Raw genomic sequence first — 18,639 nt, forward strand, 5'->3', positions numbered from 1 at the left:
CTTTATATGTGAAATAGCCACATTCAGAAGTCTGAGTCAGGAGGATCACAACCTTGAGGCCATTCTTAGCTATATAGTGAGAACTTACTTTAAAAAAGGAGCATCGTACCTCCAAGTATGTACTCTGAAGAAATGAAAATTGTGCTCATACGAAAATGTGCCGTGTGTCTTTAAATTGGACGTCTTTATCATAGTCAAAAGTCCTTGGGGGTCTCAAGGCCCTGGCTGTAGGCAGACATCCATGGGCCTGCCCACCCCTTGTGCTGCAGGGCAGGTGGGCCCCATTATGATAAGAAAATTTCTGGTGGGAAATTGGGACTATGGAAAGAGACAGATAGACAGACAGACAGATAGAAAGAAGTGAAGGCAGGGAGGAGTAGGCTGATGGGGGAGGTCTGCTTGCCACCCAGGGCCATGGCACTATCCAGGCCAGGCTGCTGCCAAGGGCCATGTCTGAGTCTAAGATCTCATAGAGGCCATGGTCTAGACTGACATATGTGGCTCCTGTTTCCACCGAAGGCTATGACGATGCCCAGGGTCAACTCAGCCACCTGAGTCCAGGTTGCATCCACATCTGAGAAACCTTCACTTCTACTCAATGCCACGGTGACATCCAGGCCAGAGCTGCAGCTGGGGGCCAAGTCTGGGTCCATGGTCTTACTGCAGCCAGTCTATGCTGATATCCTAGCCTCCTCCAACCGTTGAAGACCTTGAAGGCACCTTACACTGTGTCAGTGTCTGAGGACCACAGCCTGCTGCTGGGGCCAGTTCTACCTGGGGCAATGGTGACATCCAGACCCAGCTGCTGAGGACCATGTCTGGGTCCATGGTCTTATTACAATCTGTACTGGAGCATGAGTCCCATATTGCCACCAAAGGTCACACAGAAGCCCAGGGTTGGGGCTGCAAGCTAAGGCCTTGGTGATGTATGTGGTCAGAACCATCCTGACCTGCGCAGACAAAGCTCCCACCCAGAGCCAGGAAGTCATCCAGACACAAACTGTGGCTGCGGGCCATGTCTGGGTCTTTGTTGATACCTGAGGCCGGTGTCCCCTTAGGGGACTTCAGGAACCATGCAAGATGAAATCAGAGCGCCATGCTGAGCTGGCCCAGGGGAAGCTGGCCATGCCTCTTGCTGGACACTGATGCAAGAGAGCTGGCCCCTGCACTTGAGAGCTGGCCCCACCCCTCAACACAGGATAAGGTAAACCGATCCTGATGGCAGGAGCATAGGGAGCTGACTCCACCCTCTCCTGGGGCGGGAAGCTCCAGTGGCCCAGACTGACTAACTCAGCTACCACCCAGGCTCACAGCCGGGCCTTGGGTTGGCTCACCCTACTGTCTACCCCATCTAGAACCTTCTGGAGCTTGTGAAGGGATTGGTCCATGGGACAATACCCGCAGGATCTGCATCACTCAGGACAGCCATCAGATATCCCAGAGGAGTTTGGATGAGGATCCAGTGATGACGGTGCATCTGAAAGCAGAGGCCTGGAGCCAGTGACTCATTGCAATGGACATTTGCTAGTAAAGCTGACAGGATAAGAGAGTGTACCATGTGACACCCAGTGCCACCAGGATGAATGAGCAGGTGCTGGGGAGGAGCCAAAGAAGAGGTTCCCTTGTTTTGTTTTTGTTTGCTTATTTTATTTTCGTTTTGTTTTGTGTGTGTGTGTGTGTGTGTGTGTGTGTGTGTGTGTGTGTGTGTGTGTGTGGCGGGGGGTGCTGCAGTGATGGGACCAGGAAGTGAGCAGAACTGGGGTCCATGATATGAAACCTGCAAAGAATCAATAGAGAAAAGGTAAATTTAAAAATGATGTGAGTTCTGTGGTACATATTTACATCTCAGCAAGGCTGTTTCATTAGCAAACACACCCATGTCTTAATTTCACAGATGAAGAGATGAGCACAGCACAGCCAGCAGAGAGTGCTTCCGGTGCCAGCGAGAGTGCTTCCGGTGCCAGCGAGTGTGCTTCCGGTGAATAATGGTGGAGGCTTGTTCATGCAAAGCTTAAGCCCAGCTAGAGTTACGATTGGGAAAAGTGAAGCACAGAGAGGGGGAACTCACTGCTTACAGCTGTGATGAACGGAGATAAAAGGATGGAGACAGAGCTGCAAGTCATCCTGGTGGGACCTGGATCCTACCCCTTTCCCCAGGCCTCAGCACAAACTGGAGGGAACACGTGTCCTGGTACCCATCCCGCTGCTCATCCAGAGCTCATCCTCGGCTGGGTCGGGAGGCCAGATTCTCATTCCTTGTTGAAATCTTCAGTAGTGAAGGATCGTTTGTCTCTCAGTGCAGTGATTCTGAGCTTGGCTTCAAACAGTCTGGGGTCACGTCGCAGTGGGACTTGTTTCTAATTTCCAGTGGCAATGCGCTGGTAGACCTTTGCTGTATTTCTTGTGTAGTTTTCAACACTTAGAACCCCTGGTAAGCACAGCATCACACCCACATCCTTATGGATTTCCTTATCCATGACTTTCCAGCTGGGCAATCTAGTGGCGAATTGGAAGATCCACCGGGCTCTGTGCAGCCTGGCACACTAACGAGCTGTAGGCCAAGATGATCAGACAAGATGTCTGTTGACCTGCCCTGTGTATAACCAGTTTTAGAATGTGTGAAGCTCTGTGGCATGAACCGTAATGCAGAGCTTACATGGGAACATGACATAAGCCTGGGGGACTGCAGCCAGCACACGCCCTGCATCGAGGCTGGCCTGTGCAGTTGCCACTCCACAGGGGATATAAAAATATGCTGCAGGCAGGCACTCAGGAGGCAGAGACAGGGAGATCTCCCTGAGTTCTACATACTGAGTTCCAGGACAGCCAGAGCTATGTAGAGACACTGTCTCGGGGGTGGGGGGGGGGAAGGAAGGAAGCTGGGCAGTGGTGGCATACTCCTTTATTCCTAGCACTTACACTTGGGAGGCAGAGGCAGGCAGATCTACAAAGCCAGTTCCAGGATGGCCAGAGCTACACACAAACAAAACAAAAAGCAAAGCAAGCAAACAACAAAACAACATGTCTCGGAGAAACAAGAGAGAGGGAGAGAGAGAGAGAGAGAGAGAGAGAGAGAGGCAATATACACTGCTGCTTTGTTTACCATAAAATACCAGAATCACAGGGTCATTTGCCAAAGTGGATTACAGCTCACACAGACTCCCAAACTGTGGACATGCACTCTCTTTACCCCATGGCATTTGTCTCTACCGATAGACCAGACACAGTGTTTACAATAGGAGCATGAGCGGGGTGGGGTTTCCAAAGACTGAACATTTATATCCAGGTGAAGGGACTGATTATTTCCCTAGTTTAGTTGGAAACCAATTTGTATTTTTCCTTCATAGCCTGCAGGTGGCGAGCAAGACAGCAAAAACAAAACAAACAAACAAACAAACAAAAAACCCAAGTAACAAAAATGGCTGTTCATCCCCGCAGAGGGAATCAAGTTGGGAGCTCAGTTGCACACTTAAGCTTTGCACTGCACACCCTGACTGTTACTACTGTAAAGAAGTGGGTCTCTCAACGACAAAGTATCACTGCCACATTAATTTTGAGAGAACTGCATCGTTTTTCAAAACCTTTAAAACGGATTTTGGTTGTTATTTCACGTACTTGTCTAGTATCAACTTTCTATTCATAGCTCAGAGAGATTGTATTTCTGAACACAGAAGGATTATTATGGTCGATTTTATAATATGAGATTACTCAACAGGTGGTATGCTGTGTGTGTGTGTGTGTGTGTGTGTGTGTGTGTGTGTGTGTGTGTGTGTTGGAGTATTTTTACTATAGTTTTTGAAGCATCAGAGCTTTCAAAACCCACAGGTCTCCCTTACTGAGATAAACTATACTCGGACATGTTTGTTTTATTGGACTTACTGCTGATTTAACCTGTCCTGTCCCACATAGAATTATATGAAGCGGATTCCAGGCGCCACATCTTTTCAGAATATACGGCTGAAATAAATTAATGCCACGGGTAAAATGAGCAACAAATTGGACTTTTTTTTTTTTTTTTTGGTTTGTGAGACTGTTTTTTGAGAGGGCTAAAGGGTGGACCTGGGAGGAATGGGAAACAAGTGTGCTGTTTGAAATTCCCAAATAGTTAATAAAAATACTACGTTTGGGCAGGGTGGGGATGTGTTAAACATGATTCATGACTCAGAGTGTGGTGTTGCTGGCTCCCAGCCTGCTCTGGCTATCTGTTCATTTAGCTTTCATGGATGATTGAAGTCAGATTCCATAGCAAAGGCACGAGTGAGTGATGTCTCCTAAGCATCTCTATCTGGTGGACTCTCCTTCATCTCTTTTTGCCTCCGATTCGCCTGCATAGGAAAGCTGGTTGTTAGTGCACTGGAGATCTTTTCAGACTGAGTATTAGAGACTGTCTGGGTTAACATGATTCTCAGACACCCAGGCTTCCTGTGAATGTGTGGATTTAGATGCAAATGAGATTTCTCATTTTTACTTACACAGTTGAGTTTCTTCTAGTGGGTTTTTTGCTTGTTTGTTTGCTTTTTGAGACAGGGTTTCTCTGCATAACCCTGGCTGTCCTAGAACTTGCTTTGTAGACCAGGCTGGTCTTGAACTCACAGAGATACGCCTGCCTCTGCCTCCAGATGCTGACTAAAGGCATGTGTCACCACCAACTGACTCTATTCTAGTGTTTCCTTTTCCTCTGTTCATAACAGACATGTTGAATATGAGGGAAAATTAGAAAGTTCTTAACCAACTTCTGTTTGACAATCTTTGAAGACAGGGTTAAAAATAATATACCCAAATAACAGTCTACTTGCTTGTAGTTTTGATCCAGATTGTAATGATGTAGCGATTGTTCTTTTCCATTGTATTGTTTTATTCTCAGTTACTAGGATGCGAATCATGGCTTTTCTATGTTTTTTTTTTAAATAGCTGTACATTTTTCATAAATTAGATTAGATTAATTTATTTCACAAATATTGACTTGTGAAGTACTTTGGGAAATACGTAATTTAAAATGTCACATGAATTTTATTTTTATTACTCTGATTTATTTTCCTTGGTCATATTTTATTATTTTGTTGCTATGGACAAAGAGATGTAAACCATTAGATTTCAGTAGTTTGAAGCTTATTGGTTGTGTTTGTTTCCAATATTGTACATGATCAGATGTCTGAAGTGTTTAGAATGTGAGTGAAAAACTGTTAGTTTTCATTTACAGAGAGCATTTTATAGAAATAAACTATTTCTAGTTTGAGAAACATGTTCTTTGAGTGGTCAACAGCCTTCCTAAGCTTCGGGCAGCATTCGGTCTATAGTCTGTGCTAGGTAAATAGGCCTTTTCGTCCCGGAAGCCTTTCCCTGTGAGGTCTGAGATGGCTAACCCTGTCAATTTGGCTGGACTTAGAACCATCACTAGAAACACACTTCTGGGTTTTCCTGTGTGGTATTTCTATGTAAGTTTACCTGGAAGGGAGGATGCCTTCCTTGAATAGGGTGGCATCTCCTATAGGCTGGAGTTCCCACTGAATAAAAGAGGAGGTAACTGACAACCAGTATCTATGCCCACTCACTGTGATTGCAGCACAACCAGCTGCCTCGTGCTCTGCCGTCATGACTCCCTCACCATGATAAACTGAGTCCTCAGGCTGTGAGCCCAAAGGAATCCCACCTTCCCTTAACTTGCTCTGGCTAGGAACTTTGTCCCAGAGATGAAAAGGTAACCAGATCCTACTTGCCGAAATGACAAACAGCAGTAAAGCAGCTAAGGCATCTTTCTGTGACTGTTCTTGAAGGTTCATGTGGTACAATGCACACACAATGCACACACCATCCACATGGTGCAATGCACACACCATCCACATGGTGCAATGCACACACCACCTATCTATATGATGCAATGCACACACCAACCACATGGTGCAATGCACACACCATCCACATGGTGCATGCACACACAACCTATCTATATGATGCAATGTACACACCATCCACATGGTGCAATGCACACACCAACCACATGGTAAAATGCACACACCATCCACATGGTGCAATGCACACACAATCCACATGGTACAGTGCACACAGCATCCACATGGTACAGTGCACACACCATCCACATGGTACAGTGCACACAGCATCCACATGGTGCAGTGCACACACAATCCACATGGTACAGTGCACACAGCATCCACATGGTAAAATGCACACACCATCCACATGGTGCATGCACACACAATCTATCTATATGATGCAATGCACACACCATCCACATGGTGCAATGCACACACAATCCACATGGTGCAATGCACACACCATCCACATGGTGCAATGCACACACCATCCACATGGTACAGTGCACACACCATCCACATGGTGCAATGCACACACCATCCACATGGTACAGTGCACACACCATCCATCTAGCCTGTTTGCTCTCTTGTAGCCTCATGTCCCTTCCTGACCAGCCCTGGGCTCCCATCAGTGAAACCCGACTACAGATTGATGCAAGCAGTAGAAGACACGGTCACTTGTACAGGAATTGGGGAAATCTGCTGTTTCAAGCCTGCACAAGGTGGTCCTGCAGGTTCCGGCTTGTCCACATTTCATTCCAGACTCTCTATAATTTCAAAAGAAACACCTTCCCCATTATATTGGTAATTTTGTTTTGCTATCTAAGCCCTGCATGATAGTTATGCTTGATCCATAAAAAAAAAAAATGTGATAAAATCCCTTGAGTTTCTAATCACTCTGTACTTTAAAAACATGTATAGGCTGAATGAAATGAACATAGTGTCTTTAATAAGTGCAAGCTAGACAAGTAAGGCTTGTAAACCATTAGTCTCCAGATGTACCCAAAGGACAAGACTAGAGCAGCAACAGAAGCTTGGCTGCCCTGATGCTATGTGACTTTACCTAACTCACGGTGGTCCAGGCTGCCTGGTCAAGGCTCTCTGTCAAAGTGCTTCAGCTGCAGATTTGTCATTTACAATGTTGTCATCCATCCCCAACAACACCTTCCAAAGTCCGGGGAGGCAATCTGGGGAAAGCTTCCACCATCTGCATCTTCTATAGATCAGCAGCTGCTATTGACTGGCTCTGTACTTTACAGGTGGACAGTGACATTCTGGGCTAACCCTGAGGGTGGGGTGTGCTCAGAAGTCTCTGCCAAAAAACACATCTGATGTAATACCTTATCAAGAGTTCCTGATTTCAGAAATTGTCTCAGCTCTAAGCCAAAGTCTGCTCAAGGATGCTTGAGAATGTGTGTGCGTGCGTGTGTGTACACACACACGCACGCTCACTCATAGAGCGTTGAATCAGGGGTGTTTAACAAACAAAGCACAGGAAGTTGGGAAGGAAAAGTGATTGGAATAAGGAAGAATTGTAGCATAGGGAATGAGGGGATGGATTTAATCAAAGCACATTGTATGCATGTGTGAAATTCTCAAATAATGAAATGGAGAGAAAAGAAATGATATTTGTTTCAAGATACTTGGAATTATTTACTTACCTTAATCACTAAGTGATTTGGCTTTTGAGGTTTGGGTCTGTAAGTAAAGACATTTTTTCCTAAATATCCTTTCAGACAGAAGAAAAGGAAACAAGGAAGTAAAAAGGGAAGGAAGGAAAGAGGGAGAAAGTGAAGGAAGAAAAGAAGAAGGAGAGAAGGAAAGTAGGAAGGGGAGAGAGGATGGGGAAGGGAGGGAGGGAGGGAGAATGGGAAAAGCAAGCTTGTATTGCTCTGAGTTAACCTCAGGCCACAGCATTTTGTATCGGGAGAGCTGCATCCTGTGTCTGATGCTGTGTTTACAGGAATGGGCAGTTGAATCTCACTCAGACTCTGCTGTGCTATACATTACATTTTAAAAATTGTCATCAATTTTACATAATGCTGAAATAACGGACATACTTTAATTACTACACGGAAAAGTCAATTAAAATCGCAAGAACAGTAACACGATAGTTCCGTTGATTCCTTGCAGCAGAGTCCAAAGCTTGGCAATGCAATGTTTTTCTTCACGGCATCATTCAATTACATAATAACTGTGAGAGGTTTGTCCAAAGCAACAGGTTATATTTTTGAATGGCCAGTATCATTGTTACTGGAAAGCAAAGGCTTTCTTTTGACACACAATAACTGTCAACCTGGAATGTCTCCAGATATACCCTCTCACCGTTAGTAACTGGCACTGAGGAGAGATGTACATCTTCCTACCCACAGCTGGACCCCAAAGAACCCAGAGGAAACAGCTCTGTCTTTGCTCTTAACAACAACAACAACAACAAAATGGTGAAATCCAGTAGTTCAGAAACACTGCAAAATTAAGACATCTTTCATTTAATGTCAGTTCCCCCCTTGAAAGTCTAAACGAAGTAATTTGAAGGACGTTTGCTTTCTCTTTAAGAAGAAACAATGAAGATGATGATTGCAAAGGACCTTTGAAATGAGTTGTGTGTTTTGGGGCTTTGTCACTTGAAGATCTTATTTTCACATACGATCTCAAACGTTCCCTGGAATATCAATGAAAAATAGTAAACTACTTGTTTGACTAAAGGATAAAAACAGCACAGCCACACTCCTAAATTTGAACATGCGTCCTGTGGTCAGTTGTTTCTAGCAGAGCGTTCTCACACCAACCAGGGTGCTGGTGAAATGAGGCAGGTCTGCCTGCACAAACTCAACCTGATTTTCACTAACAGGCCTTCCAGAAAGTGACTCTAGCATCTCAGGGCAAAACATGAAACAAGAAGAAAGTACTCAGTGGAAAATTACAAGGCAAACATAAAGAGAAAATACCAGCAAAAACGAAGAAGCCCTTGCCGTAGAAGAGATTCCAGTCTTGCTAATTTCTGCGATAGACACTCAGGGCTTGAGTTGGTTTTGAACCTGCAGTGTAGTGGCAGCTTTTCAAGTCAGCTCTGTCCTCATCTGGCAGTCTAACTCCACGGTACTCTGAAGTCACAAAACTAAAGTGTATTTCCAAAAACCTATCATTCCCTCGCTAATTTTAAGAAATTAGCAGCGTGACCTGTGTGTAAAAAGTACCATAATGACAGTGTAATTTGACAGTCTACAAGAACCACAGCTATGGCTTGATCATGCCCTAAAGGACTGGTTTTCTTAAACTGACCATCTCTACATATGAAACTATCTTTCAATTGTGAAATCATTTCAAGTGACCCAAACATGTAATCTACCTACTATATAACAAATCATTATCGCCAATAATGTGATGTGCTAACTCTTCTGTCATTTTTATAAAATCCATAATCCCTAGTTTTAGATACTTAGTATCTATCAGTAGTTAGTTAATACTGTAATATCAGCTATGCTGTAAGACTCTGTTATTGTTAAGGGAACACTACGTTTAAAAATCTTGTGATCAAGTTTCTTTATATGTATGTGATTTAAAAAAATATTCCTTTGTAGCTGAATTCTAATTTAAACCTGAAGATTTGAGTACTCTACAGCTAGATTATATCTCCCACTCTAGTGGTAAGTTATATATGGGTACATATGTGATATTGTATTAACTGAACCAATGACAAGAATTGTTGTATATCCACATAGGATAAATGTGGATGGGATACTTCAACAAGTATACTTTTTTTTCTCCCACCAAATTATCACCTTCTTGCTTGGTTGCTTGTCTTTGGTGATAAACTCTGTGCTCACAACACTGACAGTTTCTCTAAGACAAGTTGACTTCTGAAATACTCTATCATATCAAATTAACAGTCACCCAGATAATTTCCCATGCGTCAAAGGCATAGAAAGAAGACACTGGACTTTGTATGGGTGACATAAACCATGAAAAGACTGAAAACCTACTACAAGGGATGGAGTTTCTTTAAGCAAAGAGATCACATTTTGTAAACAGTTTGTGCCTAACTTACACAAACTGCTAGAGCTTGAAACGGCTTCATGATGCAAAAGTCAGCATTTCAGAGAAATTTAAAAGTCCACTTTATCATTGAATAAGTTAATGTCTATGCACTGTCTTGCCTTCTTTAGTTTCTAAGTAGACACATTGGCTCCACATAGTACCTTCGCTTAGAAACTTGTAGTCACCTGACACCATGGTGTTGAAGTTAGTTGACAAAATGGAAACGCTACCTTTAAAAGTCTCATGAAACTTCTTTTAGTCTCATGGAAAAATTGATCCTTCCTTTACCAGGAAAGGCTATCTGGGATCCTGTCAGAAGCTAACTTTCACCTACACTGTCAAGAGCACTCTCCTGCTATGATTTCTAACCAGCATTTGTCAATTGGGGAGATGTCTCAAGACATCTGATTTTGTCTTTTTATTTGTGAACCTTACAATGGTAGATGTTCTATGAAATGATGGGCCCCTTTGCTAGCTTTCTTTTTGATATGACCCTTTTCTTGTTGGGAAGCAGATGGAAGACACTCAACAGAAGACGGTAGAGATGTACAGTTGCCCTGGGAAGTAACAGAGCATCCCCCCAGACCAGGGTTTCACTCTAAGTAGCAACACTCCATGATTTCCCAGATTTTGAATCCACCAGCACCACCTGCTGGTGTTTACAGGACCCCATGAGTCACACCCTGGGAGAGCCCAGTGGATGATGCCTGCCTGCGTTTTCTTCTGATGCCAGCCTCTATCAAAGTGCATAAAGACTCGAGTTAAAAATAAAAGAAAGAAAGAAAAACAAATGGATACATGGACTCTAGCATCCAGCCAGAAACCCAGAGGTAACAGTGGAAAGAGAAGGGTACAAAGCTTCTTGACTTATGTGTGGATTAGATGGAGGTTTTGTCCGTCACGGATCTGTTGTCTTCTACAATGTCATCCTTAATGGTACCATATTCAAAATCCAAGTTTTCTTTCAACTTGTTGAGCTCGAAGTCATGAATAATTTTGACAGTCATTAACTTTTCTCGTTTGATTTTCTCTACCACATCTCTTGGAACATCTGGTATCATCCAGGCCAATAAAAATTTAAACAGAAACACGATGTGCTAAAAGAATGATAAAGGAAGATCAGAAATACTGTTAGGACCATCAAGAATTCAGCAAGGAGTCCTTAAAGGTCCCCTTGAGCATCTAACAAACTCTGTTGAACACAGGAAGCACTAAGTTGAATTATATATACACATAAATATCAGAGTGCCCATGTGTGTGCGTGTGCACGTGTGTATCCTATAATTTTCACACATAAAATCAAATTAAATAAACATATTTAAATAAGCGACTAGAGAAATGCAACATGAATACAAAAAAAAAAAAAAAAAAAAAAGCCTGCCCCTTTATCTGTGCCCCACTCTAAGAATCTAATATAACATCTCTAAAATCATCCTAATTTCCTTTAGAAATTAGGTAGAAATAGGTAAGAAAGCTCATACTCAGCCATGTAATTGGTGATTTCATGTGAAGTTGAAACTTAAAGCGTCCTGGCCATTTTGTTCTAGATTCTTAGGATGCTTTCAGAACTGAAAATAAGAGCATCAGTTTGGCATTTCTACAAGAAGCTGTAGAATGTTCAGGAACTCTGTGAAGAATTTTTATCCTTATACCAGAAAGCTGTGAACACTGGGGCATAGGCTATGGTGTTAAGTGGAGGTGGGGAATGTATTGAAAGCAACATTTCTAAAATGTGAAATTCAGAATACTGAATGTGGGCTGGAAAGAAAGAGCAAAAACTGGGGACACAGGCAGGGGAAGAAGCCCCCGGCCCACTGGGAACAGAGGGCCAAACGATGGCCAACACTAAGGCCTTCTTTCCCTTTTCATCCGTGAACCTACTGGTAGGAGTCTCACTAGGAAACCCTTTCACATTCCTAGGAGCTCATGGTTTTACCTCATCATATTATAACCCCACCTAAAGCACCTCCTTCAGAACCATCCTGTAATCTCATGTATCAAAAGGAAAGAAAGGCTTTCAAAGGCTTAGTACGTTCTGGAGCGTGAACTTCAGAGCTGCTGGGATTGCCATTGTGGTGGTTAACGACCCAAAAACTCAATTGCAACTCCTACGTGGAGCCCATATCTACTTAGGTAGGATCTTCTTCTTAATGAGGTCTGGGTGGTGGCTCAGTGGTTAAGAGCACCAGCTGCTCTTCCAAAGGACCTGGGTTCAATTCCTGGTACAGGGCAGCTAACAGATGTAACTGGATTCAAGGAATGTGACACCAGCTTCTGGCTTATGTGGATACTGCATTAATATTGTAGTATACATACATGAAGGCAACACACACACACACAAGCCAAATTAAATACATATACAAGGGACATCTTAATAAACAGTGACAGCCTCTAGAGAAGCTAACACCATGGTTTTGGGTGTGCTTGGATCTATTTCTTGGGTGATTTTCCTTATCATTCTAAAATCAGTTGTTGATTAATTGTGTACATATGTGGGTGTGTGGATGGCACATGGAGGTCATAGGACAACTCAGAGAAGCTAGTTCTCTCATTCTATCATATGGGTTCTAGAAATCCAACTTGAATTGCCAGGATTGGAGGCAAGCACTCTTACCCACTTGGTAACATCTTGCCAGACCCCTCTATTAAAAACAAAACAAACAGAAACAAAACCCAACACTGCTTCATGCAGGCTAGGCCTGCAACTCTTTTTGTATTGACCCATCTGGGATAGGGAGCAGCCGACTGAACTTCTGTGGACTTCTAATAAAAGGTAGGCTCACACTTCTGTACCCTAAGCTCATAATTTACCCCTTTAAGCCTCTGATTCTTGAATATACAATACTGTCTACTGTGCAATAAAATGTCTAACAGGAAAGAGAAAGAGCAAAACAAAATAGAACCAGCTGGAAAAGAGCTGACGGAGAGAGCAAAACTATGGATCCAGCTCTTTACAGGTAAGAAAATATGATCACTGAAGTTTGGAGGATAGACATCATAACAGAGAAACAACAGAGCAAAGGGACTTTTGAAAAGGAAATCAAAGTCCTTTAGTGCACCAGGGATACATCCTGGCTCCACTGTCTGAGGTCCCTTAGACTGCTCAGTCCTTCTGGCTGAGACCCATATTCAGGGAGTCTGAGTCAGTCCCATGCTGGCTTCCCAGCTATCAGTATGGGGGCCCGTTAGCTCCTCCTTGTTCAGGTAAGCTGACTCTATGTGTTTCTGCCACCTGGTCTTCTCCATCTGCATCTGGGTTCTACTTCGACTCAGTGTTTATGTATGGGTTTTTGCTCCTGTTTCCAACAGGCATTAGTTGAGGGCTCCATGGAGAAGTTAGTTGTTGATCTCACTCTCCGGGAAGGGCATTTATGGTAGCCTTTCCACGGAAGCTCAAATTGTTATTTGGCAGCAGTCTTGTAGTTCTCTAGACCTTTCTTTGTGTTCAATTTTATCTTCCTTAATCTAGAGACAGGAGAGAAGCCCTAGGCCCTACTTCACATGACCTGTCAGATCTACATGACCCCAACTGGATGGCATTCCCCTAATATGGAATTGGGGTGGGGGGGATGGGAGGGGAGAGTGGTTAGAGTGCATTGAGAGGGCAGAGAGGGTAAAAAGGAGGGAAGAAGGGAGGGAGGGAGAGGGAACTAGGACTGACATGTAAAATAATAAATTAAATAAAAAAAATGCTTTGACTCCAAAATTTAAGTTCAAGAACAAATTACTGGGGAAAAGGATTTCTATTTTTGTTTCCACAGAAAATGAAAAGATGTGGATTCCTTCCAGACTAATGTGGTTTGATCAAGCCAGACCACCTGAAACAGAGTACCAGGTGATCCTACATTCAAAACAGCTGGACAAAGCAGCCTTACAGACTACAGCCAGGATTTCTGAATCTTCTTCGAATCCCCCATGACAGCACCCCTTACCAGCAGGAAATAGTTTGGAAAGAACGATGCCCAAATTCCCAAATATTGTCTATAAATGTTTGTTTTCATTTAAATGGACTTGGTTATATAAAATAAATAAAAAATAAAAAAAAATAAAAGGAAATCAAAGAGACAGGCATTTCTTGCCCTTCCCCCATCTTAAGGGCATGGTTTCAGACCTAGGGGCCTCAGCCAGTGTTCAGAACAACGGTGCTATCTGGTAGAAAATATCTTGCTTGTGAAGTTTCGGATTGGCAGAGCTGGTGATAGAACGTTCAGTGTTCGTTTATCTTGAGGTCATGAACAAGGAAGGGGACTAAATGGCCCTGTCATTGATAACAGCATTAGATGATGGACAAACACAGAGCACTGTCTTAAATGTTTTTGAAGTTTGCCTAAGCTAAGATTAAAAAAAATTAATAACAACAACTTCAGACTTTTAATTTCAGACCACATGATTGTAATATCTGTTGGTAATTTTTCAATATTCAAGGTCTCAAAAACAAACCACCTATAACTTTTCTTCAGAGAGTTCCTGAAAGATGAACCTCAAAATAAGGTAACAATCCCCAGGGGAGTACTGAGCAATCTAGACCTTTTGTGGGAAATGTGAAATAAATTTAAGAAGAATTAAAATCTGATGGAATGGAGGGGAAGAGGGAGAGGTGGGGGGGGGGAGAAAGAGCAGGAGTGGGAAGACCATGGGCCTAAGCAAAGAAAAGTTTTTGGAGCAGATCGCATGAAGCAAACATTACTAATATGTACAAAGTCATAGTATGTGAACCTTGAGTAAACTCTTAGGTGAAACCCTGATGAATATGCACCATTTCAGTGTTGAGAGTGATTAAACATCAAAAGACTGTATCATTTAACAGGAGTTCTAGAAATCAGCCTCTTTCCTGACCTTGCCGTGCATTGCCTATCTTTTCCTGTTGCCAAGGTGTTTTTTGTTTTTTTACCAATTGTAAGAGAACAGTAAGTTCCCATAGAGAAGTTGCAACTTTAGACAACAAATGATTCCTTCAACAGACAGCAGAGGAAAATGGCTTCCTGATGACAGGTGTGTTTAAAATCGGCCACTTAGGGGAATGGCGAAAGAGATGGGGAGAGCCAGCTTACTTCCATTATTATGATGAAGGTCATCTTGGCGGCAAGGACATGCCAGAACTGCATGTTAGGGACATACTTGTTCTCATGATCAGGAGGATTCCTGTAATCTCTGTACCTACAGAACACAGAAAAAGAACAGAAATGAACACAGATAGGTAGGCATAAAGACAGAGGGAGATGATCTATGACAGGCAGATATGAGAGATGATAGACACAGATGACGGTTGATAGATGATAGGAAGATTAAGCAGATAGACGTGGATATAGATGAGAGATAAATGATCTGTGATAGACACATAGGTAGGTAGATAGACAGCAGACACATATGACAGGTGGACAGAATGATAGATAGATGATAGAGAGATATTTGTGGTAAGTTAAAGAGACCTTGAGTAAACCTTTATTATTTCTCTTAGGAAACGGAGTACAAACCCAAGTCACAGGAAAGTAACAGATAATGTTAAACCCTTTCCTGTTCTCACAGCTCTATGCTTGTGTTACTTACCCACATTACCTCCCTCATAGGGGATAACCCAGACAAACTTCCTTGGTCCAGTGCAACTTCTCCCACGAGAGAACCCTCCTCCAGTCTGACCCATCCAACTTGCTATGTGGACCACTTCTTTTTTGCAGAGACTTTTTCCTTGTAGGTGTACTAACAAGGCAGTGTTCTCTTTCTGGGCTCTACCTGCCCTCAGACCTTCATATTATTCCTTTCTACAAACTTACTAGATGTTCTTCAAACTAGCTAGATGTTCTTCAAAAACGCATCCAAACTTTCAGAAAGTGGTTAAACCAAGAAATCTGACAACAGATATCTCAGTCTTGAACACTGAACCATGACTCCTTGGTATTCAAATGTGCCATAGATCAGTGTTTTTGTTTTATTGTCCTGAGATGGTTTTCTTGCTCTTACCTAGAATCCCCAAGGGAGAGGTTAGTGTGAGGTTAAAGTTAAGATTAAAGGCTTTGTGTGTACATATGTGTGCATATGTTTATCAGTCTGTCTCTTATCTATCTACTACCTATTTATGATCTACTATTTGTATTACCTATCATAGATTATCTCTACCTATCAATCTATTTATCTATGAATATATATCTTTAACATATATCAATACCATCCTCCTATTTATGTCTATCATCTATCAATCAATCTATCTTTATCATATAACTCTATCATCCATATATAATCCACATATATATATATCCACATCTATCTTTACTTTTTATATATATATGTATATATATATTATCTCTATATTTCTATTGATACATCTTTATCATCTATCTCTGTCATCTACTTATACCATATCTATCTATCTATCTATCTATCTATCTATCTATCTATCTATCTTTGCATTCATCCACCCAACCACCTGCCTACCTCCATCAGTAATCTATCTATAATATCTCTATTATCTAGTCACCTGCTTACTGACTATTGTTTTCATATTCTATGGTGTAAAGATCCCCACACTGGGTGTGATATTAACAGTTCATAAATCCCACCTCATACATTCTACACTGAAGAAAACCTTTAAACCGAATGACGGCTGATGAACTGGTCCCATTGTCACACTGTTATTCCTCTATTTCTTGGTATGTTTCCTGAGGATAAATGGTAGAATTCACTTCATTAACTATACTGACTGATAGATGTCATGGCTCAAGTCCAGGGAGCTTGTCCCAGTCAGTGAGCAACGTTTTCAAAAATAATTCAAAACCAAGAAACTATTTGAGAACATGACCTCCTCTCATAATTCCGCCCTTCCTTTGGTCATACCATGTGTGAACTTCAGAACCGATGCACGGTATTAACCCGGGGAATGTGCTGTCTCAAGTAACCCTTTCACACTATAAGACAAGCCTTAGGAAAAAGATAAATGAAGGAAGACATTAAAGGCACAGTGCTAAACCCTGACACCTGCAAGTGGTGAAGTCCCTTTTCTCCATGGGTGCCGTGTGGTTGGGGAAGTCAGCTATCAGGAACACTGACAGGCTGTTATTGACGTATCCACTCAAGGGCTCCGTGGAATTCTGTGAGTAGGCATAGAAGTAAACTAAGCGTGGGATGATGTCAGACGTGAACGCAACGATGAAGGCCTGGTGGACAAAGGGAGAGAACGATGGTGAGCCCAGTCCAGTGTCCAAAGTCTGCCTTGCAGGCCAGCCCACTCCCACGGTTGAATTGCCGCTCTTCACGTGTTGTGACCCTGAGCTTTCCTTTGGTGCCTCAAGTCACTTTGCTTACGTCCAGTTTTCCTGTCTTAGTGTTTAAAGAGCGTCACCAGCCATGGAGTTAGTTCTCTGCCACTCTGCTCTACCTCATTTCTTCATGCTTCCACTGCATTTAAACTCTACCGCTTCAGTCACTGTGTCCTTTATGTAAAGCTTTCTAAAATAAATCACGATGTCACATTGTCAAATCTCCTCTTGATTATCTCAGTAAAAGCTCCAATTGATAAAAACATGAATTGAGATGAACACGAAGGCTGAAAAAACATTGAGTGGTCATTAAATTTAATTTTTAAAATACTTTTGTAAGTAAAAATAAGCATGTTCTTTATATAACACGCATTTGTGTGTAATCAATCTTTGATAGCATTGATCAAACCTGTTACATAGTCACTGATTTTCTGCCTGGATTAGCAGTCTGTAAAGCAGCCTCATGAAACTCTAGTGAGAAAATACCATTTCCCTCCTATTGTTCTTGCTCAGAAAATAAAGTTTCGGGTGTTTTGACCTTACAAGCCATCGCTGTGATGACTTTGGTGCCAGCGGGGATTGAGTCAGGAGCCATCCCATTCTACCACCCTGACAGGGACAAAGAGAAGGGCAAAGCCACCCCGTGGGAAGGGGCACTTACATTAGTTGCAACAGAAACAATGGCCATTCCATAGAGGATGTCCTGCCAGACGCCTATGGAGTGAGCTTTGGCAGCCACGGGTCTCCTGTACTGAGTCGTCAGCTTCCAGGCATCCACCCGGATCTCCATAATGTTGTTCATGAGAGCAAACAGGGGCGCCAGGGGAAAGGAGGCCACAAAGAGCGTGACAAACCCGAACTGGATCACTGAGGAGACACAGGTCGCCCATCACTCCCGAGGAGATGAAGGGCCGCTCCACCTCGCTCTCGCCACTTGCGGCCTTACCTCTTTCCACCTGCCTTGTTATGAAGTGTACAAGCAACACTGATCCACCCCTTGCTCTTCTGAAGGGACCTATAACTACTCTGAGGGAGAGGCAGCCTGGGTTTCGAGGTGTTAGTCTCAGATCTTTATTTAGAAAGCTAATTACTGAATTTCGACATGTTCAACACCCAAAGCAAACACAGCCAGCCAATGAGCACACTGTACCACTATCTCATGACTAGAATCATCTGTGAGAGGTTTCAGTATAAACTGAGTCTTGGTTGGCTCACATCTCTGTGTCAGCACTAACCTCCCTGTCTTTGTATACATAGTCATTCAGAATTCCCGCAGTGAGCAAAAAACACTGTGTCATCACCCTATGAAACACGAACCACCTCATCGCATACTGAGCTGCATGAAATATGAATTCCCATCTCTCTACACAGCAATGTGCAAATAATGCCGTACAATATAAAGTAAACTAGGGTAACGGGTTGTCTTGAAGCATAAAAATGTTTTCTACCACACTGGTAGATTTTAATATAAAATATACAGCATATCTAATAAATATTTAATCACTTAGTAGCTTTCAGGC

At 42.7% G+C, this 18,639-nt stretch overlaps 1 protein-coding gene across 1 annotated transcript in view; it reads right to left on the bottom strand.

Annotated features, from left to right (window-relative positions):
- Positions 1-10,747: 10,747 nt before the first annotated feature.
- Positions 10,748-18,639, bottom strand: part of Ano5 (anoctamin 5) — a 54,763-nt gene continuing 46,871 nt past the window's right edge. Inside the window, exons 17-20 of the mRNA XM_051174242.1 lie at positions 17,781-17,986; positions 16,839-17,017; positions 14,921-15,026; positions 10,748-10,966 (exon numbers count right to left, since the gene is read on the bottom strand). Of these exons, the coding sequence (XP_051030199.1) occupies positions 10,748-10,966; positions 14,921-15,026; positions 16,839-17,017; positions 17,781-17,986 (710 nt within the window). The remainder of the gene's footprint in view (positions 10,967-14,920; positions 15,027-16,838; positions 17,018-17,780; positions 17,987-18,639) is intronic.

The sequence above is a fragment of the Phodopus roborovskii genome, unplaced genomic scaffold (genome assembly GCF_943737965.1).
Source record: "Phodopus roborovskii unplaced genomic scaffold, PHOROB, whole genome shotgun sequence".
Classification (NCBI taxonomy): domain Eukaryota; kingdom Metazoa; phylum Chordata; class Mammalia; order Rodentia; family Cricetidae; genus Phodopus; species Phodopus roborovskii.